This window comes from Anser brachyrhynchus (genome assembly GCF_964034855.1).
Source record: "Anser brachyrhynchus genome assembly, chromosome: 8".
NCBI classification, from domain to species: domain Eukaryota; kingdom Metazoa; phylum Chordata; class Aves; order Anseriformes; family Anatidae; genus Anser; species Anser brachyrhynchus.
In genome coordinates this window covers 8,448,438-8,475,157 of record NC_137702.1, presented here as the reverse complement: position 1 = coordinate 8,475,157, position 26,720 = coordinate 8,448,438, and the positions used below count along the sequence as shown (strand labels likewise).

The 26,720-nt window shown below is 47.7% G+C and overlaps 1 protein-coding gene across 2 annotated transcripts; it reads left to right on the top strand.

Annotated features, from left to right (window-relative positions):
* On the top strand, positions 1 to 24,929 carry SLC5A9 (solute carrier family 5 member 9). Of its 2 annotated transcripts, none has more exons than XM_080602209.1 (15): positions 1 to 99; positions 3,127 to 3,324; positions 4,097 to 4,168; positions 6,532 to 6,636; positions 8,496 to 8,660; positions 10,981 to 11,086; positions 11,320 to 11,400; positions 12,166 to 12,371; positions 13,185 to 13,320; positions 14,236 to 14,343; positions 14,526 to 14,676; positions 15,896 to 16,064; positions 16,600 to 16,815; positions 22,161 to 22,308; positions 24,050 to 24,929. In XM_080602209.1, exons 1-15 carry the CDS (start codon positions 61 to 63, stop codon positions 24,256 to 24,258), a joined length of 2,109 nt encoding a protein of 702 aa, XP_080458335.1. In that variant the 5' UTR covers positions 1 to 60; the 3' UTR covers positions 24,259 to 24,929. The 2 variants fall into 2 exon arrangements, with proteins under 2 accessions (XP_080458335.1, XP_080458336.1); XM_080602210.1 differs by lacking the exon at positions 1 to 99 and adding an exon at positions 148 to 1,287.
* Positions 24,930 to 26,720: the final 1,791 nt, after the last annotated feature.

Sequence of the window (26,720 nt, the reverse complement as noted above, 5' to 3'; positions counted from 1 at the left end):
CTCCACAAGAGGACACTAAACGTCCTGTCACTTTTGCTGCAAGGAGAGCAGAGCACATTAATGGAGCCGCATTGCTGTGCTCCAGGAGGGCTCCGGCAGGTGGGTTGCTGCTCTGAGATACTGCTTAAACAGCTGGGTGTGGGGGATTGCTGCTCCTCTGCGGTCTGTCCTGCTCCTCTGCTGAACGTCGCTGGTGCTGGGGGAGGCTGTGTCTGGAGGGCTCAGCGGTAATGGGACCAGCTCTGGCCAAGGAGATGGGGCACATGAGGTAGCCCCAGCCCCACCATCTGAGCTGCAGAGGCTGCCTCCTGCCCCCCCAGCTGCAAGCCACGCTCCCACGTGAGAGGCTGAATGAGGAGCAAGTTCCGGAGGGAGAAGGAAAGGTGTTTCGGGAGGAGGAGGAGATGGAGGTGGAGGTCTGTATCTCCCACCTCTGCTCAGCCCTGTGTGCCCATTACCCCTGTGAGTAGAGCCGACACCTCCACCGGAGCCCGTTCACGCTGTGGGTGACACCCGGCAGGACCTTGTCCCCTGCGCTCACCAGCCCACCCCTGCCCTCCATTCCCAGCTCTTCTGCAGCCACTACCAACAAGGACGAAATAAGTCATCCCGTCCCTCAGCTCTGGGGAAGCAAAATTAGGCTTTGCCTACATGACCGAGAGGCTCTGAGCTGCTCTGCCTGCTGGGGAGGGCGCTCCGCAGTTAACCAGAGCGCTCAAGGTGCATTGCCATGTCCCCTGCGGATAAGTGGGAGCAAACAAATTTGCTTCCCCCAGAATCAATAGAGACCTGCCTGCTTGCACCCGCCGGGCTTCTGCTGCTGTAATAGCTTTCACTCCAATGACTGCTTGTTTGTTCGTCACTGTGTTGAATTTTTATTGTTTCCTGGGCACCTGAATTCCTCCTCTGCCCCATCCATTCCCAGGGCAAGGAGCGCCACATCTCCTGGGGGTGAATGCCTGCTAATGTTGACTTAAGAGCGTAGTGAGCAGGAGATAAGCGCTGCCCTGCTGCCGGGGCCGCCGGAGCCGTGCACCTCGCACCGTGCACCCGCTCCTCACCCGGGGTTCCTGCAGCGGGGCCAGGAGCCAGGCGAACGTCACGTAGCGCCGGGATGCGTCATCCCCTCGGCCGGGGCAGGGACAGGGATGGGTGTCCCGGGGGGCGTGGAGGGGCACACCTCCACGGCTGGCCCCACGGAGCAGTGAATGAGCAGCCTGAGCAGGACCAGGAGGGCCACAGGACTGCCCTGAAGAGGAGAAAGGCACAGCCGCAGACGGGCTCAAGGTACGGTCCGTATTGGAGATGCAGTCCTACCCTGCTGCACCAGCAAGGGGTCGGCCCTTATGGCTTGGGATGGTAATCTGCGAAATAACACTTGGCAGGGTCCTTCAGGCAGAAGTCAGTGTCACGCTTGTTGGTTCAACAGGCTTGTGGTACCTTGGAGCTGCCGGGAATGGCTTACTAGGTGTACTTACTTTTCAGGGCGCAAGCTTTCAAGTGCTTGCATGTGTTAGTCGGTGCTGGTTCAGGGCCTGGGGAAGGTGGGGTGAAAGGGGTTGGGTTGGGTGAGGACTTTGGGTTGGGTTCCCCACAGAGAGCAGGATTTCTGGTTTGGGAAGACTGGAGATACTGGCTTTCTTTGCTTCTTGGGCAGGAATTTGATGAATTTCAAGATTAAGAGACTGTCTTTTTTTGCTTTTGGGTGCTGTGATGTTAAGAGGGAAGTGTGTGGGTGAGTGTAAATCAGCTCTGTGCGCAGAGAACTGCCTGTTTGCACCAGGGGATTTAGGCTTCCAGATATTTAATTTCTGGTAACCTTCCTTCAGCTTGTTGAAACATTTCAGTCTTGAAAAGCCTCTTGTGGATAATGAGACTATGGGGAGGCACCGCTCCCAAAGAGCTTCAGACTCAGGAGCGGGGGTGGACAGGGGCCTTCCGTTAGCAGTGCAATTAATTAGCAAGTAGGTAGCCAGCATTTGCAAGGAAACGCTGGGAGAGAGGGGGATAAAACAAAATGAAAGAGTGGGTTTGATGCCTTTCTCGCAACCAAGAGCAAATGAAGCTTGCATTCATTTGTCATTCATATGTCCCACTTGATATTTTGTGGGGAGGATGGAGCTATGGACAGCAGAGAAAATGGCAGGGCGGTGGAAGATGGTTCTGCTTTGAGGTCTGGGGACTGCCAGGAGAAGGCTTGTGCCAGCTCCAGCTCCACGGCAGCTTTGCGACCCCAGGAGGAGCCTTGGGCAGCCCCTCCAGAGCTGTCCCAAGGGAGCAGGGTGGCGGCGTGACCCACACCCTGCTCCCTGGCTCGGAGGGCTGGTGGTGCCCAGGAGAGCGGGGCTGCTGCAGGAGGCAGATTTTCCACCATGTCCCAGAGCAGGCTGGTGTCTTCAGAGCTGATGGCTCCCGTTCCCATCATCAGGTGTGAGATAGCTGCCGGCAGGGGCAGGAGGGACCTTTGCAGCCACGTCTGAGCATGGCAGGGATGAGATGGGGGAGCAGCTTCCACACCCCACAGTCTGCCAGGCTCGGGGGATTGCTCCTGCAGGGCTGCGTCCATCTGCCTGTCTCCAGCACCTGGGTTTTGACCATCAACTCGAGCACCCACAGGGACCTTCATGGCCTCCTCCCAGTGCTTCTAAGCAGGGTCCCAGAGCAGAGGGAGGTGGAGGCACAGGTTCTGCCCACCCTGAAAGTCACAGGGTGAAGAGGAAGACATCCCACGGGGCTGGGGAATGGCCCTGTTGTGCCAGGCAGCCAGCGGGACAGGGAGGAGAGTCTGGTGGCTCACAGCTTGTCACTGCGTGGGGCACAGCCTCCTCCTACCTGTCTGTGTCCCATGACAGCTGCTGCTCCTGCTGCCATTGCAGCTTTCCTGGAGTCACGCAGGGGACCTGGCAGCGACTCTGCTTGTCACGCAAGCAGCTTAACTCCTTTGCTGCTGCCAAAGGGCCTGCCGAGAAGGCTCAGCTGTCTCCTCTCCTGCACTTCCCCCTGTTGCTATCCGCGCAGTGAACGCACAGCTTAACGTGCGCTCCCTGCCTGCTGACCGCCCGTCGGGCCTCTCTGCAGCACGGGGCTCCCCACTCACACCTTCTCCACCTTGTTAATTATTACAAGGGAAGCGATGAAGGCAAACACGCGCCAAAGTCCAGTGTGAAAGAGAAAATCGGCAGTTCTCTCGCAGCCATGAGCGAGCCCACCCCGGCCACCACGGAGCTGCCCGCGCTGCCGGGGGAGACGAAGGCAGTCTTTGGGGTGGCAGACATCATCGTGGTGGTCTTTTACTTCGTCTTTGTCCTCGCTGTCGGGATATGGGTGAGTCCCTGGGGTGACTGGGGTTAGGTCTGCAAGCATTTGACCCTCCCCACTCCCCTGCTGGGTACAAAGGTGTCTGCCTGCAAAAGGCATCCCCTGCACACACCGTTATCCCAAGCCCTGCTGAGCAGGTCGGGGAGGCGATATCTGTGAGTCCCCATCCCCACATGGGGACAGCTCTGGGGGTTGTCCTGAGGGTGGTGTCTGTCTCCCATGCTGCAAAGTAGTCATGGGCAGGAGACCAGGGCAAGAGGAAAGCCGGGGCTGGGGGTGGGAAGACTGAAATGGGACGTTAAAAACTTTGGAAAAGTTGTTATCGATTATTTGTTCATGTTGCTTTGTGTAGTCCTCTTTTATAGAGATCTACAGCGTTTTTCTCCTTCCTAATGTGTACATTCGTGGAGAAGACATTAAATAAGTACTAGTGGCTTCTTTCCAAACCTAGACTACCAGAAGCCTGCATGAAGAGAGGCAGAAGCACACAAGTAAAGGGCTGCTGGAAACCCTGAATCCACAGCCGTGGGTGGAAGCAAGGCAGCTGGAGCTGCAGCAGGGCCTTGCTAGTCACCCTGCTATGCAGCTGCATGTCATGCCCAAATGTACCCCTTGACAGCACCCCGTGGGGTACAGTTTGTCTCCTGCTTCTCACCCTTGGGCCATGCTTTCCCTCTGATTGCTGACAGGATGTTTCAAGGCTGCTGGGATAAGCATCGGGTTTGACCTGAGGGTGGGTAAATGGAGGAAAAGCTTTTCCTTTCTCCTGTGTTTCCAGTCGTCTATACGGGCAAGCCGGGGAACCATTGGAGGTTATTTCCTTGCTGGACGATCCATGACATGGTGGCCTGTAAGTGAAATGCATCCCTCTGTTTTTCATGGTTCGAAAGTAATTCTCTGTTTAAGGAGGGCAGGCCTTGTGTGGGGATCCCGTCCATACACTTTCTGTGTGCCTGAGACAAAGAGAATCCACCAGAAATCATCCCAGGAGACTTTGCCAGTGAGCTGCAACATAGAGCTACCAGACCAAAAAGATAGTTCAGCATCTTCAGTTGTTTCTCATCTTTAAACTTCTCTGCTAAAGTAAGCAATAAAAATGTCCATGCTGGTGGATGTGGAGAAGCTCTGACTGCCTAGTTGCATTTTGACCCCAACTCACCAAAGGTACCATTGTCCCCAAAGCCAAGACAGCATTAGGTAATCTAGGAATGTGCTTTCCAGTAAAAAAGCATTTAGAGACAAGAAAAAATAATCCCAAAGCCCAAGACTTTGTGAGCCCTTGCTATTTAGAGTAAAGTCGAGATTATTGACAAACGATGTAAAGGATATAAACTTCAAACCACTAAAGCATAAATCTTCACTATGAAGAAAAAAAATCTATTGAAGGCATCTTTTCTTGGGAGTGAAAGGTACATATAAAGATAATTCAAAGTTTGAAAGGAATAAAAATGCCACAGGAATAAATATCCTTCTCAGCCAATGCCAAAATCCAGCACTATATATCTTTCTAGTGAGTCATGAGTAGCAGAATGCACTTCTCAACCAAAACACTGTTCCCCCCCCCGCTTTTTTTTTTTCCTTTGCATGTGTATTGCCCATAAATTCACTACGCTACATTTTCAACCTCTTCCATCAGAGACACATCTGTGTCTCTCAAATATGTTATTTCTTAAACATTCTTTATACTTTTGCTCAGCCACGTGACATTTAAAGAAAATGCACAGCTTGATGCTTTTCTCTAATTAGGAGGGGAATAGTTAAAAGATAGTAAAATGGAGTATTTTTCACCCAACAATATTCATTTTTTGTTTTTAATTCTTATTTCTTTTTGCTCCAACCACAGGTGGCCACAGAATCCTCTGGGTACAGGTTGGCTCTTGGCTCTTCTGATTTACAGTCCTAGGTCCATAGCAACCTCTAATAATGTTCACTTTTTATGTTGTTTGTCCAGGTAGAGAGCCAACTCTGCAGCACTTCTTGCAGACTCAGCTCCTCGTGGCCTTCACCTTGAGTGCACGACTGGCTTACATGTACTTTTTCTTTTTACAGGGGTGACAGATTTCTTTTGTGTTAGCCTCAAATAAACCTTGATGTTACATTGCTGCTCCTGTACAATATATCATCTTCTGTATTTTTGTTTCTGATATAGATATCAGGAAAACAGATTACATTTCTTGAGAACACCACTCCCTACCTAAGTTGCAAACTCATGTTGCAGCAGCCAGCTCTCTAATCAGGAGTTTTCTTTGACAGACACGAAGGCAGAGCTGTTGGCAGGATTCAGTGTGGGTGTTCATGCCATATTAATGTTTTACCTTGCTCGGAGGTGAGAAGCAGATCAAATTCCATCGGTCTTTGTTTCAAGTTTAGCAGTGCTAAGAGAAAAGCTCCTCACAGGAGACGTAGCTGAAAGCAAATTTTCTCTGGAGAGAAAAGGGCTCGACTTGTACTTTAGGTAACATCTCGTTTGACCCTGAGAGGGATTTGGCATTGGCATACAGAAGGGAGGTGAGGCTTTGTGCCAAATGAAAGTAGTAATTAAGTCATATAGTCTTTGCCCTGTTTAAATTGCCTTGGAGCTTGCATTCTTCCAGTTAGGGTCTCAATGAGCCATGGTAGGGACAGCATCGAAGTTAACCTGAAGAATTAGTATTTTCCAGACTATCACAAGGCTGAATATCTTTGAACCTATGTGTACACAACAAACACAAAGGGCTGCACATTGCCAACATTGTCCCTGCTACCGTTCAGGAGCATCCTGTGTTAGGAGGAGCTTCAAGAGGGTGGTCATGTCGCTGTGGCCTTGTAAACCACCATGTGCTTGTTCAGTGTAGGACTTAAAAGAGGCTGGGATGTCTGCAAGCTGTGGAGAGGTAAAGCCCAAAGGGTCAGCAAGGTTGAACATTGCTGGCTGTGTACCAAAGGAATTGAGAAATCCATCGCATTTCGTAGACACTGAGGTATCTGTGGCTGCCACCAGGCTTCCCTCACCCACCCGTTTCCCCTAGAGCAGATGTTTATCTCAGGAGAACCCTTGCCAAAGCAAACCCTGATTCTGGGGGAGGAAAACCGAACTCTCCAGTAACACCCAGCCACCTACCTGCATGAAGATGACATCCGGGGGAAAGGGAGCACCTGGGGGAAGTGCCTGGGCTAACAGAGGAGTTCCTCAGGGTGACTTTCTGTGTTATGTGCCTGTGCTGTGTGTTTCAGATCGGAGCATCTCTGATGTCCAGCAACGTGGGCAGTGGCTTACTCATTGGCCTGGCGGGCACTGGAGCAGCTGGGGGCCTTGCTGTTGGGGGCTTTGAGTGGAACGTAAGAGCCTGTTATGTTGTCAATTAAAACATCACTGTTTACAAAGGGATTGCGGGTTCATCTCCAAAACCTGATGCTAACACTATCGGCAACTCCAGGTTCTCACACCTCAGGAGGGAAGCCTCCAGAAACTGAGACAGCCTAAGAAACATGAAATCTTTATTTTAGTTTTAAGTGGAATCCACTTAGATGCTCTTTGACCTTCCTGGAAGCATATGGCCATATTTTTAAGCTTTAGTCGCCATTCACCAAAATTAAAAGATAATGCATGCTGAAAATGTAGTTGGATAATCACAGGATTCTGGGAACAGGAACTTTGAAACAAACAAACAAACAAAAAAACCAAAAAACCAGCATGTGCTCCTAAATTCAATGCAAAACCATGAGAATTGGCAACACTGCGTTCACCTGTCAGCTGCCAAAATGTGACGTCTCTGGGGTGAACATCTGGGTGCGAAGGCAAGTCTCATTCTGCCCTATTGAAATGCCCTGGAAAATTGCCACTGACACCATACAGAGCATGAAAACCAGGCCCTTTGTGTGTGATGCTAATGAAATTTCTCAGCTGCAGTGATGAGGAGTGAGATTAGTGCCAGCCTCACAATAAACATCACTCACCTAACTCTAAATCTCTTGTCTGTATCAGCAGAGCCTGCTAATAGTGCCGGATACTTGCCAAGCACAGGCAGGGCCCAGCCCACCAAAGGCTCTTTCCTGGGATATCTATTCACTGCAGCTATTTTTTTTTTTAAACCCTTAAGATCACCTTCAAGTCCTTTGTGAAGAACCCTGAGCCTGCTTTCAGGCTGGTGCATGTAAGACATATCACTGTATTTTAAGTAAATCTATTCAAGTAATTTTCGAAGCCCATGAAGACAAGATTGTATGTCAGGGCAAATCTAGCTTCATGAGTTTAGATTCATTTCTTTCAGATTGGAAAGGGACCTTAGGATATGCCATTATTCTCTCCCTTCGGCAAGGGACATCACTCAGCTGCGGGGATCATATGGGCATCTTTTACCTAAGCCAATCTCTGCCACTGCAGGAGCCACGACTGTTCTCTTCAATCACGCTCAACCTCTGTCCCCAGGGCTCAGTTTCATTTCTGATAACTTAAACAACCAATCAAAGTAAAATCTGGACTAATGGAGGGTACTTGGAAGAAAGGTAATGTCCAGAACATCCAGGAAGTGAGGTCTGGTAACCCAGTGGCTTTTATTTATGTTCTGGATCTCCTCTCTGGGCTTTTGCTGGGTTTCAGAAAGGAAATACACGATGCCTTTACAACTTTCAGAAGACTCTTCACCTGTGGCAAAACAACTGAACTGCCCCTTTATCTGCCCACAACAGAAGCAGATCTGCTTCGACCTGAAAGGAGAACATCCCGGCAGAGTCTTGCTGTTGCTTATTTTTATGCTCTGCAGGGAGGCTGCTGCCTCAGCCTCATCACTTGCTAATCAAGCAGCAAACAGATGCTCCAATCCTTCTCTGAATCACTTAACTATTCACTGCCACAGAGTCAGTAATTTCAAAGGCTACCAAATACAACACCATCTTTAGAGACCCAGAGCAACAGAATACACCATCTTGCCCCAAAGATCCAGATAAGGAATAAATATGCCACCTGTGACAAAGAAGCACGGGGTGTAAGAGGAAAACCTCAAAAGCTTTTAAATATATTGTGATAATTCCTTCATTTGTCATCTCATCTTCTGAGTAGGGACAAAAAATCCGAGTGCTTCCCAAATACATTGCATGTCACCACACACTCCTTTCTTAAGTTGTCCACTGAAAGAGAAGATGAGACTCATGTTCCTGTGTTGAATCATGTGCCTTTATTTTCTCTGTCTCTTTATCAGGCTACCTGGGCACTTCTGGCTCTCGGCTGGATCTTTGTGCCTGTTTACATTGCAGCTGGAGTGGTCACCATGCCTGAGTACCTGCAGAAGAGATTTGGAGGGCAGAGGATACAAATCTACATGTCTGTACTGTCCCTCATTCTCTATATATTCACCAAGATATCCGTATGTATCCAACTGAACACAACCTTTGCGGCTAGGGCAGGGGTAGGGCATCCTGGCACAATGCAGAGATAGCTCAGATGTCCTTCAAAGGACCAGCTCAGCTACCAGAAACAGTATCAGTGTGTTTTGTGCTGCTTTGCTCAAGTAAATACCTGCCTCTGCATTGATCGTGGAGACGTACCTTGAGAGAGAGAGAGTACTCATTAAGGAGCAATGCACAGGGAGAACTTTACAGGGATATAGCAGCTAATTACTAGATGGTGTAAGTACCACAACCTGCCTTTTTCCTTCCATCAAGTCAAACGTTTGGTAATTTAGACAGGGGAACTGCAGCATTACCCCATCTGAGCATCTGGCTGGTTACATCCTGTAGATATGAAATCCTCTTAAATGATCATAAATCTGCATAGTCCTAGTGATTAGTTTGCTGTTGTACTTGTTGAGTTTTCAGCATTAGGAATGTTATTCCTCTCTCTCTCTCTCTGTCACTTGTGCTGTATAAGGAGGGTACGGCAAAAGGGATAGGTTCTAGCTTAAGACAAAACAAAGTATCCTTTCTGGATTGCTTGCAGTGTTTTACCTTGTAGGTAGTTAAAATGCAAGGTAAGCTGTTGGGTATTTCATTTCATTTAAATGCCATTAATGAAGAGGTAGAACATATGCTCAGAGATTTGATAAGAACTACCTATGCCCTTGGAGGGACAGAACTGTATTTCAAAGCCCATTACAGGGACTGAAATTTTTTGTTTTGGCCAGTTTTGACTAGACTCTGTTGAAGTATTTAGATGTCAAATTGCCTTAGAAGATGTTGAATGAAGATGAGGCACCCACGTGCTGTTTGCAGCCGGCCTCAGTGTCCTTCCCCCAGGCTTACTACTTCTCAGTTCCTGGGAGGTGCACTGGAAGATAGCTCAGGGCTGGGTGCATGGGATAGATTTCCTCCTCTAATGGCCAACTGTCGGTCGTGTTGCTTGCCCCTTGCTGCCACCACTGCCCCCAGGAGCTTTGCTGTCTGTGGTTGGAGCATTTCCCAGGACGAGGTCTAGGAAAGAGATGTTTAGAGCAGAACTGGACAAATGGAAAGTCTCTCCTACAATAGCACAACAGTGTGCACAGCTACACGCTCAATGCACATGGTGGAAAAAGACCAATATTTCAAAATGACCTTCAACAGAGCAGTATTTGCCAATGCCTTTCAGGGCAGGACCCTGGCCCCAGTCATTGCTGTTTCATCTCAGTGGTTTCTCCTCCGTGCAGCTAATTCACACGTGGCTGACGGATGTGGCTGGCGCAGTTTATGGGCATGACAGGTGCTTTCTATTAAGCAGTGCCTTTGTTTGTAGAGAGCTCATTTAGCGGCTGGCTGGACAGCCGGCAGTAGGTTACAAGAAGGATTTTTCTTCCTGTGCATTTTGCCCAGGTGTAAGTTAGCAGCTAGGTCATTGCAGAGTCCTCCCTGTTTGCACAGAAGAGCAGAGATCTCAATAAACGGTGCTGTCAAAGGACTGAACCTGTGTAGCTACAGAGCTGGTTGCATTTCCTGCTGGGAAGTCAAAGACCAGAAGACACGCTGGCTCCTGTAGTGCCCTGGTAGTGGTTGTCCCATCTCGGGGTCGCAGAGATCAGGAGCAGCACTGGATGCTTGCTTATTTGGGGCACAGTAAAGAGAAATCTTGTCCCATCCCCTCTGTCCTGCTTTGCAAATGTCGTTGCCTGTACCTCACCCCATACCAGGTGTACAGGTGTTCTTCAGATTGATTTCCCAATACATACACATCTCCTGTATCACCTTCTGCATCTGAACGATGCTATCTGTATAATTCTGGGTTTCACTCAGTTTCTGGTTTCACTCTCTCAGGCAGAAGGTCCAAACAAAACAAAGGTGGTAGGGGTTGCTATATTTCTAAGGAGGTCCTCAGCAGGTATAACCTGTTTTACTGGAGTCGTTTTAATGCTGAACAGCATAAGTAGAAAAGCAGGTTGCTGACCTTTTCAGATAAATAAAACATGGTGCAAGACAGTAGTGACACTTTAGAGGTCTTTCAAGCTGAGAGTGACTCCTGGCCACCAGGACACGGTGATGGGCAGAACCTGGTCTGCGCTATTTCCCCCCTTTTCCTTCTGTGGATACATGGGTACAGGTTCGATGTCCCCACGACATGGGATACTGCTCACCATGGGTGGCTTCACTGTCAGTGAAGCTCGTCAATGCTTTCAGCTGCAAAGAGCTGCAGACTGCTCTATGAGATTGCACTTGCACAAAGCACAGCTAACATCAGACTAACATCAGACTTATTATTATTAATAATTTATTTTCCAGACAGACATCTTTTCTGGAGCGTTGTTCATCCAAATCTCTTTGGGCTGGAACCTCTACTTGTCCACCGTGGTCTTGCTAGCGGTGACTGCCATCTACACTATAGCAGGTAAATAACAGATTTTAAAATAAACACTATAAACTACGGGCAAGCCTCTTAGCATGTTCCTCCTGGGAGGGCTTGTGTCAGCTACGGGGTCCTGGGGTCCAGCTCAGTGCCAGCTTCTCCCAGTGGATCTGTTCTCAAATCACAGGGCTGGGGCCAAGGAAAGCCTTTTCCCAGGTGGAATACCTGTTTCTATGTATGCGGGGACACTGTTTTCTCACTGTTTTTCCTAACAGGTGGTTTAACAGCTGTGATATACACAGATGCGCTGCAGACCCTGATCATGATACTGGGAGCTTTGGTCCTCATGTTCATAGGTAAGGGGAATCTGCAGTGGCATCATACACTGGTTTAATGATCCCAAGGTTGTTAGACCTTATCGGGGTACCTCACCTCACCCTTTCAGGTATAGTGCAGAAATGAATTTCAATCACTCACAGAAGTGGTGCTGGCACAACTCTCATTCACCAACAAGCCAGACTTGCTTTGTCCTTTGCACTGACTGTATGATAGCGAGGTCTTGGATAAGTTCATCTTGCCAGTTGGAGTTTACCTGGAGCTGTCAACAAGCTTGCAAAACTGCATCCCAAGGGACGAACTCAGCTCTCACTATCCTCATGTAAATTCAGAGTAACTCTGCTGACTTTCCTTGTTGACTTTGTGAATTACTGTGGATTCACCTGGGTGTGACTGAGAATTATAAAAAAAAAAAATAACAAGGAACTGACCATCATTGGTCTTTGCTTTAAGCCTTCTTGGCAAACAGAAATACAGATATATCCTGTTTAAATGCATACCTTCCTGCTCCAGTTCTCGGAAGGTGTATGGGCAAAGGCTAGATGCTGAGCACATTGTGAGGATTCGGGTGACAGAGGTTTTCCTGCATTAAGCCTCTTCCGGGATGTGCTGTTCAAACCACAAGGACTCTGGGCAAAATCCAACTTACTCCTGTACACACTTTGACTTCCAAAAGTGAGGGTGGAATGAAAAGAAAGGAGATGAGAGGAAGATAGGTGAAAAGAAAAGCAATCATCAGACTCAGATAAGGAAATAACATTAAATCATTGGTATTTTCTTTTCAGGATTTGAAAAAGTTGGCTGGTACGAAGGACTGAAGGAGAAATACAGCACAGCGATTCCAAAGGTCATAGTCCCAAACACGACCTGTCACCTCCCACGTGCGGATGCCTTCCATTTGTTCAGGGACCCAGTCACAGGTGACATTCCTTGGCCTGGACTTATATTTGGCCTCTCCGTGCTGGCTCTTTGGTGCTGGTGCACTGATCAGGTAAAGAAAACCTTTCCCTCGCAGGCACCCCACTGCAATGTTCTTTCCAGCCCACTCCTCACTTTGTAGATCAGTGAGCTGAAACACGACTGTGTCTTGCTGTGCAGGAGTTACTGCCTCTGTTACTGGACTAGACCTGAATAGTTCTCTCCTTCCACCTTCTCAGCAAGCTGCTACTTTTGTGCGCTTCTTAGGGTGGGTGAGCAGATCATTTTCATCTGTCTTTATCTTGCTGTGGGCTGGTGAGTACTGGGGGTCTGCATGCAGTTTGTGCAACGAGGGTACAAAAACGGGGAGCTGGAGCTGGTTCTGCAGTGACCTTGTGCAGACCTCCAGACAAGCTGCTCATATTCCAGCAGCTCTCAGGTTTCTTATCCCTTTTTCAAGTTACAACAGGGAGAACTGTATTTGTTTCTTAAGAAACTGTGCTTTTGTGGTTCAAGGTGGGATAATCACCAAAACCCACCACTGAACTTTTACCAAAACAACCTCGTCTGCTTCATTCCTTGTCTCTTGCTGCTGTATAACTGCTGTCTCCAGTCCTCAAGGTGGCTTCACTTCAGTCAAGGGCGAAATGATTCCTCTAAAGGAAATTTCCATGCTGCCCTCTGCCATAGCCTGTGCACTGAGCTCTGAGCAGTGGCAGCAGGCTGCAGTCAACCGAGGTGGGAAAGTTGCCATTGGCATGCAAAACACTCTGGGATCCTGTCGCATGAAAGTCATCCATGAGAACAAGAAGAGGAGGGAGGATGGATCCTGCTCTCTCCGCAGTGCTCCAGCTTTACTTCCCGCTCCCTTTCTGACCAATTGCAGGTGATAGTCCAGAGGTCTCTCTCTGCCAAGAACCTCTCCCATGCCAAAGGTGGATCGGTGCTAGGAGGATATTTGAAAATCTTCCCTATGTTTTTCATCGTCATGCCAGGGATGATCAGCAGAGCTCTTTACCCAGGTAAGCCTTCCCATATTCCTCACCATAGGGCTTTACACCTTTTATGAGCACTAATCCCACACAGGTCCTTCAGCACTTTTACACCTCAGAAACTCCGCTGTCTCACAGGCATACTGCATAAATTCCTGTTGTGCACAGATGTTCCCATGTCCTTCTTCCACCTCCAGTGCTCCCACAGCAGAAGAAATTACTGGGGATATCCTTATGGGGCAGACTGTGCCACTGGCAGCATAGAGCTCCATGCTGTGGGCATTACATGTATCTATTTAGAGGAAGTCGATGAGATGAAATATATGAAGCACTGAGGTCGTCCTTCAGGTCCTGTGGATTACTTCCATTGTATATTTGGCAAGAGTCTTGGCAATCTCCCACACAGATTCATGCAGTTCCCGGTGGATTATGTGAAACAGCCCTCCTTTGTGGAAGAACAAGAGTTCCCTTCATGTTTTCTCCCAAGGAAATCTCATTGCTCATTCCTCCAGAGCATGCCACTTCCTGGGGAGAATATCCTGGTTAGCAGGACTTCTCCTGGAGGAAAGTGCCTCATGTGCCTCTCTCCCAGACTTCATCAAATAGGAGTAAGTCAGCCTGCAGCATCATTGGTAACCCAGCTGACAGGCTCATGGAAGCTCTGCTGTTCCCCCAAATGACAAGTCATCGAGGACTACAATTATGTAACACCCAGGAGACTTATGTCAGTACCCTGAACAGAATTGCAATATGTCCTCTCAAAGTTTCACCTTTATTTTAAGGACATAAAGTGTTCTTCAGCTCCACTTGCTCTAGCTGCATTCCAACTTCAATTCTGAATTTATATTTACCTACACAGGGCATCAAGATTTGTTCCCTTGAGTTATGTGTCCTATGGCTCAACAGCGTTTACATGACTTCTTGTTATTTTCCTGTATTCTACAGATGAAGTGGGCTGCGTGGACCCAGACATCTGTAGAAGGGTCTGTGGAGCAGCAGTGGGTTGTTCCAACATTGCCTACCCCAAACTTGTGATTGAGCTCATGCCTGATGGTGAGAAACCTTTACACTCGTGGAGGTGGGCTTGAGCCAAGCTGTATGCAGAATCAAACTGCCCTTATCCATCCTAAAGATAAGAAAATCTTCCTGCAGTTACCAGCCATCGGGAAGATAAAAGAGTGCTGGGAATCCAAAGGGTCTAGTCCTGATTTTTCTTTCACATTTTCCTCCGCCAGGGCTCCGGGGTTTGATGATTGCCGTGATGATGGCAGCCCTGATGAGTTCCCTCACCTCCATTTTCAATAGCAGCAGCACTCTCTTCGTTATAGACATCTGGCAGCGGATCCGCAAACAGGCTTCGGAGCAGGAGCTGATGATTGTGGGCAGGTCTTTACATTTCTTTGTGTCTTGTTGCTGTCATTATCTGTTTTGACTGCAGCACTTACATTCTTCAGTCTGGACCCACTAAGAAAAAAAACCTAGTGCCAAAAACATAGAAGAGGAACACAGCATGGGAAAGAGCATTATCTTGTCCAGCTTCACCTCAGATAGATGTAGTCAGAGAGAAACACTGTGCTAAGTAGATCAGTGCCTCTCTCTTCTCTTAACTTAACATAAATACTGCCTTAAATCTATATTTTAGAAAAACCAAAGGTACTCTGGAGTCACCATCACCAGAGGTCTTTAAAAACACGTTAGTTTTGCACCAGACAGGAGCAATACATTGCAGTTGCTCCTTTTCAGGAAAAAGAGCAGCCTTGATGAGCTGGGTCTCCCAGCTCTCTATCTTTGTGATAAGTTACAGTGCCCTTTACGAGCAAGCTTTAGCACTGCATTATATCAGGGGCATATAAAGTTCTCCTCGTGCTAGTAGAATTTAAGCTGCATTCCGTATGTTTGTGCTGTGTTTCCCTCTCCAGTCACAAGCTAGCAAGAAGTTTCAAAACTTAATCATGGGACAGGTGAGGGATGTGGGCAATAGCTTGCTCCAATGCTCTGAAGTAGTGAGAGCGAAAATACCTCTTGTTCATCAATATGGGCAAACCTCTGTAACATGCAATGCAAGATGAAGGAGGGTTGTGGTATGCACCTGAGATCCCAGAAGCAGTTCTAATAAGCAGAAAATGAGTTGGAATTTGGCAAAAAACACCAGACTGAGCATGTTATCTGCTTGGAGAGGTGGCAGAAAAATTGCTAATGATCTCAGCTTCCATCTTCTTCTGTTGCATCCAAGAGGAAGTCCTCTGAAGATCATGTCACTCTCTAAGACACATGAAGATGAGGGGCTTGCACTGACCGAGCTCATGGTGGGAGTCACCAGGCCCTTGTGGATCTCTTGTGCATGTTGACTGCAAGTCCCAGTGCAGCTCACTCTGAAATCCCTGAAATCATATGATTGGGGGTTTGACTGGGATTTGACTGAATTGACCTTCTAAAGGAGAATGATTTTGTCTTTACTTGTGTACACGTTATTCTTGACAGTGATCTCTGGCTTTATTCTTAGGAAATTCTGAAAGCAATTCTAAGTTTATTTTGCTGCAAAACTTCATTTTCAGGTAGACTCCTCCAACTATTGAGCTAATACAATTTTATCCTCATCTTCCAGAGTCTTTATACTCATCCTGGTAGTCATCAGTATTCTTTGGATCCCCATCATTCAATCAGCCAACAGCGGCCAGCTCTTCGACTACATTCAATCTATAACCAGCTACCTGGCTCCACCAATCACAGCTCTCTTCATCTTGGCAATCTTCTGCAAGAGGATTAATGAGCCAGTAAGTGGGATGTAAAATACCAATTGATGCACATATTTAATTTGATAAAATAAATAAATAATTTTCCCTTCACTACCTAGCTTTGGACATTCCTTAAATTCAGAGCCAGTCCAGCTAAAGTGTGACAATTAGAAAGAATTTTCCTGGCATGCATTAGTGGATCTTAGCCCAGTCTCTAGTGCATGTGTGTTTGCTTCCAAGAAGCCACTGCAAGTGGTGCTTCTTGGCAGTCTCATCTGAAATCACAAAAGCCAAAGTCGTTCTACACCTTAGGGAGGATGCCTCGAAGTCTAGTTGGAGGCATGTTGCTAGGAGGAGATTCTTGCATTGTCTGTGCTGTATCTATTCCATGTTCAAGAGCAGAAAGAGAAAAATGAGGATTTTAAACTGAAAACATCCTCCTTTGATGCATGTCAGTGTGAGATTCCATCAGGTCTATCAAAGAGCTGAATTAAAAAAAAAAAAGAGCAGAAAAAGAGTACTTCAACCAAGGGTAACATGCAATGACCTTTTCTTTGTGTCTGCCTTTTCTCAGGGTGCTTTCTGGGGCCTTGTGGTTGGGCTGGCTATTGGACTCGTTCGGATGATCATCGAGTTTATTTATAGCACACCGTCTTGCGGTGAGGAGGACAGAAGACCAGCTGTGCTAAAGGACTTGCACTACCTCTACTTTGCACTCATCCTCTGCATCCTCACTGCCATTGTCATTGTCCTTGTTAGTCTCTGCACCCCCCCAATCCCTGAAGAAAAGGTAAGTGACTTTTCTCACAAGCCCCGTTTGGTTTCCAAAAATCTCTGAAATCTATCCTTTTCTTTTCCTTCCATGGCTGAGAAGTGGTGTGTAAAGCATATGCTGCAAAGAAGCACTTGCTCCTCAGCTTTCTATTCCCCAGGTCTCATAGCGTTAATGCTTCCCGAGGCACTGAGTGCTTGAAATTGAGTGCGAGTTTCCATGCTGTGCCTAGAGCTGGGCAGACACCACAGCCCATCATAGCTGGAATACAAAGAAAGAAGAAGGGGGAAGGAGAGGAAATCATATTATGGAGCACTGCTGAGGAGGAATTAAATATATCTAATTGTACCATCTACCCTGTTTCAGCAGAGCCAGCATCAATCTTGCAGGCAAACAAGATTAATATCTTTTGCAACATGGGCATTTAGGAAAATAACATTTTGTCCCAATGTGATCTCAATTACATTTAATAACTTTGAGTCAGGCACAACTTTCTTTTACTTAACACATTAACATGGTGCAGAGTTGGGAGGCTTTATATAATAAAACCTTAAAGCAACTCTTCCTGGTCCCAAGTTTTAAAGCAGCTGTCAGTATAACAAAACTGCCATCTACCTCCAAACAAAGGTTGCTGGATAGATTTAAAAGACTTTTTTTTTTCTTTCTTTTTTTTTTTTTCTTTTCCCCAGTCTGACTGCATGAGGAAATGAGGGTGATCCTGTCACAGCATTTTCTATCTGTTGCTTCCTCATAACTTGTAAAGCATTAACCAGTACCATCAATGTTTGATTGAATGTTAGTGGTGTCAAAGATACCCAGCTCCTAAAGATTACATGAAAGCAGGTGCTCAGATAGAGGAGAGGCAGAGAGAGAGAGAGACTGCCTTTGTGTCTGCTTTGAGATAAAGTCTCATCTTTTATTAGCTATCAGAGGATCCACATGGGAGAAAGAAATACTGGCAAGAAGGCACCATTAGTTCTGCAGCTTACGTTGTTCACTACTGCTCAGGGGTGGCCAGATGGTTGCCAGCAATTAATTACTGTGGTTTAATGAGTTTCCACTCATCATCTGACCTGTGATAACTAAACGTGTTCAGTGCTCCCTGCCCACAGCAATAGCAAGATAAGATGCATTAACACAGAACTGGCAAATAGCAAACGTCATACCAGCAGTTCAGAAAGTGAAAAAACTGGCCACAGCACCAGAAGGCTTTTAGTCTGACCTCCGAGGTATAAAAACAGTTAAAACATGCTCTAAGGAGTATGTGTGTTGGGGGAGGAGGCATAAGAAAAGCCTCGTAGATGCATGAAAACCTAGAAAAAAATGTAACATATTTACCAAGACTTGAACCAAGTCCTAAGAAGGACTTGCCTGCCTAACCTGACTTTCTAGACAAAAGAAGCTTTGTATATCATAGCTAGCTGGATTTTATGAACCATATTTAATACCATACAGGATGTGATTAGCTACCCTTGGGAAGCTGAAGTAGATGCCAATATTGCTGGGTTGCTGCATGTCTGGCATGAATCTGAGGGGCAGTGTCAAAACCAGCACCTTTCATTTTCCCTCGGTCAGACTGGCCCAGCTTTTGCCCTGGACATGACCACATGAACAGGACTGGACAATTACCTGTAGTGGTGTGCTTCTCCTTGGTGCCCTGCCAAGGTGCTATGGGGATGCTGAGACACCCCTATGAGCTGGTATGTGGCCATGCTGAGATGGTTCAAGGACAGAAAGGTTGAGGGAAGGAAGAACAGGAGGTAGAAATTAGGATGGACGTGTCAGGCCCCCCCTGGACCCAAGCCAGCACCTGAATTTTGTGTGGCCATTAGCAACCTCGAGTTGCTGGGTTTTGGCATGCAAGTGAGCAAACTTGTAGTGAAGCTATTTTGTGTCACCGTAACGGTGGCTGAGGGGCAGCAGGCATCCTGTGCTGGAGCTGCCTGAAGCTCTGGCCCTTCCCAGTCCCAGGTGCTGGACAACTCACTTTGTGAGCCCCAGATACTCACCCATAAACATTGCGTGGGGCTAGTTCTGCCAGCCCTTATCTGTGCAGCACTTTGAGAAGTAATGATGAAAGACACCTGATAAGGGCTAGAAATTACGCCATTTATTTTGTCAAGCGAAAGGAAAAGAAAAACAAGCCACCAAAGGAAAAGCCAAGGAAATATAGTGATAGATCAGATTTCAGCAGATGTAAATCAGCATAGCTCCATCGCCTTCAAAGACCAGGAACAGCTGTTGAGCACAGTTATGCCACTTTACATCAGCTGAAGATCTACACCGGACAACTTTAAATATTGAATCCCAATTCTTTTCAGATAGCAAATGAGCAAAAGGAGAAAAGAGATTTGTATCTGATGTTGGAGCGGTACAGCTAATGTGCCTGGCTTTAAATGAATTACAATCCAAGAACTGCAAGCTGTAGCATTTTCTCCGGCTGTTTTGGACACTCTCCCATCCCTGTGGTGATTGATGCTGTGCTGGAAAACAAGTATGCAAGGAATTTGTTTGGTATGCTCCAGAGTTCATATGTCTTCATTGTAGGTAGTCCATATTGTGTCACGCTGTCCTTGAAAACCCTGCAAAAGAGCTTACAATTAAATTTGAGACTGTGAAGCTGAAACACAACTGTCAGGTGCCAGATGGCATTTTGGAACAGAAGGATTTATTCCAGTTTACAAACAACAAAAGAAAAACTTTGCTGAGCTATTGCAAACTCCCTTGTCCAAGGAGAATGTAAGGGTGAAAAGGGAGAGAAACAGCCCACAGAAGGAGTGCTATGCTCGCAGGTAACGTCCCCAGGGGTCAGGGTTCGTGCTGACAGGCTGATGGATTGGCAATTCCAGCTGATGTGCTCTGGAGGCGGGGATGTTTTCCCAGTGTGCTGAGGTCTGGATTCAGCATCTCCTTCAGGAGCAGAGCCCAGGAGGAGCACTGAGCCAGCCGTGGCTGGCCCGGCCCCACACTGTGCACTGCTGAGGTGCTGCAGCTGGGCAGGCTGGCGCTCCCCCTGCACCCCGTGGTGCCACTGCGAGCAAAGCGTTTTGTAAATCCCTGCTGAGGAGCTGGAGACAGCCCTGTTGTGGCCTCCACGGCCATGCTGTGCTTCTGGTCTTCTCTGTTGTGTGTCCTTCAGGTGATGGCAAAGAGGAGAAAGGGTGACCTTGAGGAATTCAGCTAGCCCAGAGCTGCCCCAGGGGAGGCTGAAGCTGGAGCATGGCTGTGAGGCTTCACCACTAGGGTGGTGGCTTGCCTTGTTGAACAGATTGGCCACAGGCAAAGCAGCAGCTCTGTGTGGCTCAGTGGTGAAATGTGAGGAGGTTACCTGTGTGTCCATGCTGCTTTCAGCTGAGAATTGCTCCCACCTGGCAGAGTCTGAGCCCCAGGGAAACTCCAGCCCCTGCACTGTGTGCGTCACACACTGCGGTGAGAAGGGACGGTCATTCAGTGACCCATGGGAAGAGAAGCGAAAAGAAAAAAAGTTTCTCAAATGCTTTAGTACCCTGAAACTTTGCTACGTTCCAGTGACATTTCCTAAGTGATTAAAAAAGAAAGAAAAAAGAAAAGAATCCTTGAGAAAGATGAGGATCATCAAATCAAAGCAATTTAGCACATCGTGACAAGAAAGATTAGCCCTGCCCAATGCTCATCTTGGTTGAAAATGATTTAAATAAAGCTATAAATCTTCTGGAAATTATGCAACATTTTATGTCAACTGGAAACTGCTGCCTACATTTCTGTGTGTAAAATTCAAAAATTAAACTCACGTTATTTTGTAAGTGACCCGTTCGAGACATTCATCTCCATATAGGCAGAGCAGAGAGGCAGTCGCTCATCGGGCAAACGCACGACTTTGCCTGGCCTGTCATCAGCAGCACAGCTCCGCTGCCCTGGTCCCATCCTGTGGGAGGGCAGGCTGTGAACCTTGTGTGGGTTTGACGAGTGCAGTCCTTGCTGTTTGCCCTGGTCACAGCATGCAGAAGTTAGGAAGTGCCACCAAGCTGCTCAGCGTGCCACGGTCAGCCAAACAAGCAGCAGCCGCAGCTTGAATTTAAAGCCCTGCGCCCCTGGGATGGTTAACCCACAGCTGGCAAAAGGACCGCTGTGGGGTTTGCAGGATGAACCCCTCCTTGGGTGCTTCTTGTGGCCAAGTGAGGAGAAGATGTTCAGACCTGCCCCAGGACACGAGCTTCAGACATCCTAGTTTTGTAAAGCAGAGGAGATTGCAGCCACAAAAGCCTTTCCAGAACGGATCATCCTTCATGGCTTGTCATTGAAAGGACAATACAGGGCACAGTAATGTCTTGTATTAGACGAATAAAGAAAACTGGAGTTAAACATAAATAAAAACATCAACACAACAAATGAAAAAAAAAAAAGAGAGGGAAGAGACGTTTGTACAGACAAGTCTTACAGCGTGCGCCCATTCCTTTCTTCTTGTAACTACACCTGTTGGTCTGATGCATGGTGTTGCCCTCCCTGCAAACTGTGACCTGTTTATCACCACCGTGGCTCTGTCCCTCTGGGCTGCTGCAGTCACAGGGCAGAGACACAATACTGCCGCTCGTCCCACCAAGAGCCCTGGGGTAAGCTCCTACGGAAGGGCAGGTTTCTGCGTTGATGTGAGCTTGTCTCAACCATGGGGTTTAATGTTCATGTTGGATTTTCTCCAGTCTCTCCCCATGTCCCACAGAGCCACTTAAATATCAGTGTCCCCAGGGCCATATAGCTGCATGCTAACACCCAGCTGATCTTCCTGTGATGAGGGTAAGCGGAGGGTACAATTGCTGTCTGTAGTTGGCCATATCCAGAGAGGGCTATCTTAGCTTCATTTTTCTTCCTTCTCTCTCTTTCTTTTCCCCCTTTAAATTGACTTTGTTGCCCCTTCCCTGTTGGAAGGCTGCTGTTCTGGACACAGATTTTCATCATTATTTCATGTCAGTAAGCTGAGCAAAAAGGATTCTGCTTCTGCAGTGTCTACTAAAAGGTTTCTGGTAGAGACAGGGATGGAACTGATTAAGCAGAATGACAACAACAAAACAAAACAAAACAACAACAAAAACCAGATGGATCGAATCTAGATTAACTCAATTTTTTTTTTCAGCTTTTCAGCTCCAACTGCATGATACCAGCTTTTTAATTTTTACTTATTTATTCATCTATTTATTTATTTTTCATTTTCTCCAGTGTGTGGGCATCTGCACAAAAGGGAGATGAGGGAAATGCAGGGGAAAAAACATCACTCTAGAACTGCTCTCCTAGCACCATCTTGGACCTGTCTCCCCAGAGAGGGCCATGACTTACATGCCAGTTTGGGACGGGCAGGCCATAACCTGCGTGTTCTACATCCCTCTTTGCAGCTCGCTTGCCTGACGTGGTGGACGAGGCACAAAAAATCTCCTGACATTGACTTGAGAAATTACAACAGCGAATCAGCACAGATGAACTCAGCCAACGGAGAGGGTGACCTGCTCGAAAGCGCAGATTTGGGCAACAAGGAGGAGGCAGGTAAGGTGCCTGACTGCGGACAAGCACATTCATGTGCATGTGAGTGCATAGCCAGGCTCTCCCACATGGGCCCTCCAAAACTCATGAGAGGTCTCCTGTTGTAGTCACTGGAGTCAGTGACTTGTACTTACGGGGATACCGGTTATAGAGATGTGACGAATGAGAGTATGGCTCTTGGTCTTCACAACATACCTGCTAGCATTTACTTTCATGTCACAATCCTCTGAATGACTCAAAAGAGCTACTGTTCTTGAAAAGCAAGAAAACCCACCATTCAGTACAATGTTTTTCCTCCTCCTCCCTATCAAGTCATTTATCCGTATGAACTACCCAGGTGCAGTCCTGCCCAGGCTGCAGTGTTATTTTGGCACTTCAGGCCTGGACACCTAATGGCAGGATGGACTCCTCAGATGGGGGTCAACAGCCACCTACAACAGCCCCGTGGGGGTGGAGGTCTGTGCTGCTGGGACCCTGCTCCCTGGCCCACTGGCGCTGGGGCTCTGTGCCATGACACCGCAGCTATTTCTCTATCTCACCACGATGCATTTGAGGAGCTCTGTATTGATCCTGCAAGCATAACCAAAGCAGTAGCTAGTGGTAGCACTCCCATGGCAGGCTCTGTAATCTCAGCATCAGCACATACAGATGGTGTCCCTTCCTGTCCCCATCACTGCCAGGAGATAAAGCCCTTGTGCATTTGCTAGAGATGCCTTCTCCTTGCCCCTGTGTGGTCTGTGCTGGCCAAACTCACTCAGCAATGCTGTAACATACTGCACCAAAATGGCATTATGGTCCAAAGAGTAGCAGGAAATGCTACATATGCAAGTTCTGTTCAGATTGGATAGAGGTTTATCCTGCAAATCCATTAAAAAAAAATAATCCAGCTTTCTGGTTTTGAACTTAACCTTCCACAGTTACAGAGCAGAAGAACTTAGAAGAAAGGCACATACACAAGATTTTGCTACTCCCTCCGTTTGTTGGTCAGGCCAAAGGACACTGGTACCAATTATAGCCAAGCTAAACAAAAGTGAACAAATAAAAGAAATCTCCTTATTTTTTTCCCCATTAGAGTAAGTTTGGGTTTCAGTCGAATGCGGAGGTTCATCATTATTTATTACTTTTTATCAATTCCTAGTTCACTTAACTAGCTCATATTTTTATAAACAAATGTCTTTGTAATTTGGTGATTAGTAATGATGGGAAAGGAAATACAGAACAAAGGACCTGACAGTTTAATGAGTTTTTTTTTCCTTAGGTAACACCTTTTTTTTTCAAGGCCTTATAGCATTCTACCTTTCAGAAAGAAAAAAAAAAAAAAAAAAAGAAAAAGTTTATATTTGGAAAGAACAGCCAGAGCAATATACGCAGCACAGGACTGACAATTAAAACACATACTTCACCTGGCCTGTCACGTGTAATAAACAAGCCAGGAGATCTCTAAATGGACCATCATGCTGTCAGGAATATGTGAAAGTGGAAGGAAGCTGGGTTGGGGAGGAAGGGGAAAAGCTCTGTTAATTAACTAATGAACAACTGGTGTTGCAATCAACCTGCGGCAATCAGGCTGTGCTGTACATGGTAGAGCTTGCTCCTTCCCCTTCCCTCTCCTCCCGATCGCCATCTTCTGTCCCACCCGAGGTGCCCCCAACCCCCCCGCAGGCTGGCCGGCACACCTCCGATCAGGCAGATGAGGGAGGGCCGTGTCCCAGCTCGGCGGTAACCTTTTGTCCATCTCTTGCAGCACCCAGGCCTCCCTGCTGGAAAATGCTGTACCTGTGGTTCTGTGGCCTGTCCCCCGGCCCTGCGCGCACCCTGTCCCAGGAGGAGAAGGCCGCCCTGGAGCGGAGACTCACCAGCATTGAGGAAAAGCCCCTGTGGAGGACCGTTTGCAACGTTAACGCTGTTCTCCTCCTGACCATTAATGTCTTCCTGTGGGGATATTTCGGCTGAGGTGGGGTCAGGCAGCAGCACATGGCTTTGGTTTCTCTCAGGGCTTTTCAACTTCATGTCCAAGCTGGAGGCGTCAGGTGGAAGAGGTTCTGGTAATGGTCCCCGTGGTGCTGGTGTGCCCGGGGCGGCCTGTCCCCGCAGGCCCTGCTTGCTGGAAATGCCTGCAGGGCTCGGTTGGTCCACGACTAAGACAAGGTGCGACCGAGACTCACAACCAGTCGCATCCAGGATGTGTGGGTCAAGCCGGGAGGCCTGGGGTCAGCTTTAAAAGGTGCAGAGCAGAGTCCAGCAGAGGGCAAGGGCTCTGGAAAACCTGGCTGTGGTGCTCGCTGCCCTCCTGTGTCCTGACTTTGCCCTGCTGCTCGCAGGGGAAGGACTCCTGGTTTACACTGGTGTGGGGATGGAGAGTGAAGCACTACCGCAGGTTTCTGTATGGCCGAATTGAGACAGGGTTAGCGTGGAGCGCTGGGCTAGCTCAGCAGCAACAACCCAGGCTCCTGCAGCCCCCCAGGACCTGTGCTGGACCCCCCCAGCTGGCACTGGCAGCAGGGACGGGGCCCCCCACCAGCCCCCCGGCCTTCCCGCTTGCAGCATGAGCCTGTTTACTCACTGCACCAATCCTGCCCTTTAACAGCATTACAGCAATAAAAGTGCCTTAGTAACAAAGCCAATTTCGACTCTGGGTTATTGTGGTTATATATCCTTGCACTGATGCCCAAAGGTCTCCTTGGGACCACGGTGTCTGGGCTGTGGTGGGGAAAATGAATACACCTTCTTGTGCTGGGTCACTCTGATCCGGGCCCCTCTGATCCCCCCTCGGTACCATCCTGACATGTGGCATTGCTGTCACATTTTAAATCACCTCCATAGGAAGAGGCGGCAGTGCCCACACTAATATCACGACGTGGTGGTTAGGACATGCACCTGAAGAAGGTTAAAAACGCCCATGGGGATGTGACTCTCTGTGCTCCAGCATCTGAGGGGCACAGCTGAGCTACTGGGCATGGGCTGTGCAGGGAGGTGAGGGCATCAGGTGAAGCACAATGTCATGAAGATGAAGATGGGGAATGCTGATCCTGCAAAGAGAGGAGACGCGAGACCCTGTGCCCACCTGACACAGGGAGCTTGGCTTGTGGTTTCCCCACTTGTCCTCAGTTTGGATAGGAGAGAATGAATCAGCAGTGCAAGACAGGGTCTGTGTGTGTGCTTGTGCAGATCAATACAAGCACTTTTTTAAGATGAAAAAGTACATTTTCTTTAAATAAGGGAGATCTCAGCCCCGTCAGCGGCCCATCCATACCCATGGGAGGAGGTACATGCCGCAGAGCTTGCCTTGCCTTTCCAGTATTCAATTTCGAGCAGGTGGTGCCCAGATCAGAGGGTGCCTCAAAACATTTAGAGGAAATCAAGTTACCAGCTGTGATTAATAGCTGGTAAATGCCTAATAATAATGGACACATTTCTAATGCATTTAGAAATACCAAGGCTCGCGCCGCCTCTCCTGGAGCAGCGAGGCGCTGAGTGCTCCTGAGCCACAGAGCCCCTCAGCAGCACTTAGCTCAATGGCTTTATTGGCTTTTTGGACCACACATCCTCTAAAGCCATGGGAAAAGCAGCACAGAGCGGGATGAGGAATACCACAGCAGGTTTTTTTTTTTTTTTTTTTTTTTAACATTTGAGATTACGCTTTTCTCCCCTCAAAATTTAGTTTTGCAGGAAATAGAAGTGGAGTTTAATTTTTTTTTTTTTTAATGACACACAGTTTTATCTATCGACAAAAAGGCCTGACTCTCCTGCTCCTCATCTCACCCCGTGGATCCCGAATAACATTTCCTCTAAAATGTCGATGCCTAAGTCAGTTAAATGAACTAATATACTTTGAGAGATGTGGCAGTATCCCTGAGCGTGGCCACAGAAGGAGTTGTGACATCCACACTGCCAGATGCAGCCAGCTCTGCACCCCGCAGCAGAAATTCATTTCATTGGTAAATTTATGTGACGTACTACTGTACTTTGAACCATTAAAGCAAAACAAAAGAAAAAGAAACATCAGGGAGAGGGGAGACTGAAATGTTTTATTGAAAATAAACCAGTTGTCTCAAAACATCTTGATGTGTGTTTTCCAGGAAAAGACAATATTTATCCAAAAAACATCAAAAACAAACAAAAAAGAGTTTCTCCCTCCCTATAAGGTTGGAGGTGAGGAGGGTTTCCTTTCCATGTTTTTAGTCCCTCTGTTCCTTCCTTTTTGTCTGCCGACATCCTAGCTCCCCTCTGCATCTCCCAGCCCTGGTAATTTCTGGTCAATGGGTGTCTCCCCGTGGGTTGCACTGGAACACACACGGTGCCTCCAGCTCCTGCTCTCCTCTTTGCATCAAGTGGGGCCTCGCTGGCCCCTCTGCTCTCCCTCAGACTCACCCTGTATGTCAGCGAGGCACAGGGATGAGGGCAGGGATGAGGAC